Source organism: Phalacrocorax carbo, chromosome 6 (assembly GCF_963921805.1).
Source record: "Phalacrocorax carbo chromosome 6, bPhaCar2.1, whole genome shotgun sequence".
In the NCBI taxonomy this organism is placed as follows: Eukaryota; Metazoa; Chordata; class Aves; order Suliformes; family Phalacrocoracidae; genus Phalacrocorax; species Phalacrocorax carbo.
The window spans coordinates 440,985-442,556 of record NC_087518.1 but is presented as its reverse complement, the minus strand read 5'-3'; the positions used below and the strand labels follow the sequence as shown (position 1 = coordinate 442,556).

Sequence of the window (1,572 nt, the reverse complement as noted above, 5' to 3'; positions counted from 1 at the left end):
CTAGGAAACATATATATTGTTATCAGATGGAAATTACTTTTATTTTAGCATAAAGGTATTTATCCTAAGCAAGTAAAACATTGTAAAAATCACCCTTTAAATTTATTCTTACCATCATTTTGGACCATGAAAGCATTGTTAAAGTCTTACAGGATGTTTCTTGTTGACCTAGTGTCAGGGCTTTTTGGTGCCATAGCGGAGAGAAGAGCGAAAGACTAAGCTTATTTCTGAATGAGAGGCCTGTGAAGCGGTAGTTGTCATTCTGGACAAGTACAGATGCAGTTCTATCTGCTGTTACAGATTATAGGATACATTAGAAGAACATACAGGCTAAGAGTTTAAGTAATTTCAGAATGTAAATAATTTTACAATAAAATTTGAATTGCAATCTTAATTTAAAATTCCTATACATATCAATTCTGGTATTGTTTTAATTATATAAACATTTAAAAGAAAGTGAGACAGAGAGACAGAAAGGTGCCTTCTCTGCACCATGAAAGCACAGTCCACTTCCTTGGCTAATGTAGAAATTTTACCTCATCCACTCCTTGTTACTGCATGGATCTGAAACACTGAGGATTCACTTGATCTCTACTTGCCTTTTTCTGTGATAGTAAAAGACCAGAATCTACCAGGAAGTCTTAAGTTTGTTAGAGAGCACCAAAAAGTGTTTTCTTGAAGCAGGTAGACTTTTCTAGGTGACATATTTATTGCATGGTTGCCCATAGCTGTGGGGAACCAGACTAAATGCTTCAAATAGTGTCAGTTACCAGGAGCTATTCAATCATTATTTTGTCTGTATTACAGCACCTACCCATTTATCACACACTCCAGTTGAAATACAAGCTAATATTCTTCCAAGCAGAGTTTAACTATTCTGTGTGTATAGATACAGAGTATAATGTTATCTTTTACCATTTTAGATTCAATTGCTTTTGCCATCAGCATGGCTAAAATCAGTTAAAATACATGAAAACTCCTCCCTTTACCCCAGTCATCCTTTCAATCAAGTTTCTTGAATACTACTTTCTATGCTTCCTTACCTGATGCTTTATCGCCACAGACTACGCAATATTCTACTACCTGGGGCCGCTGAACATCAGCTTTTCCCAGCAAACGTTCCACCGAAGCAGAGTCTGTCACTATCTAAAACAAAATGCCAGAACAGAAAGAGGTAATTAGCCAATCTTTTCTTCTGACATGAAAGTAAGGAGCTTTGTCCATAGAACAAGATTGGTGTATCAACTAGGAAGAGGTGGCTGCATTTAAGAATAAATATGACACGGAATGAAATTAAGTAGTATAAAATGCAAGGCAATGAGAGCTGTTACTGTCAGTAGTGACACTGTTGAAACGGTCATAGCAAAACAAGTTCCAAATAAAACTCCTAGCTTTGTTCAGTACAAGTAAGTTTCCTCACTTGTGCAGTCAACAGTATTCTTCCCTTCTTGGAATTACTCTCAAACAGCTGCTACATTTTAACCACAGATGTATTTCTGTACTTCATTCTGTACTGTATTTCAGATGCTGTTCCCATCTATCCCTTCTCTAGCTATTAGGGGTATACAGTTC

At 36.4% G+C, this 1,572-nt stretch overlaps 1 protein-coding gene across 7 annotated transcripts in view; it reads right to left on the bottom strand.

Moving 5' to 3' along the window:
• The window catches only part of NR2C2 (nuclear receptor subfamily 2 group C member 2), a 47,485-nt gene that overhangs the window by 26,649 nt on the left and 19,264 nt on the right, over positions 1 to 1,572 (bottom strand). For all 7 annotated transcript variants that reach the window (XM_064455796.1, XM_064455799.1, XM_064455792.1 and 4 more), the window contains one exon: positions 1,044 to 1,146. In XM_064455796.1, coding sequence (XP_064311866.1) covers positions 1,044 to 1,146 — 103 coding nt within the window. The remainder of the gene's footprint in view (positions 1 to 1,043; positions 1,147 to 1,572) is intronic.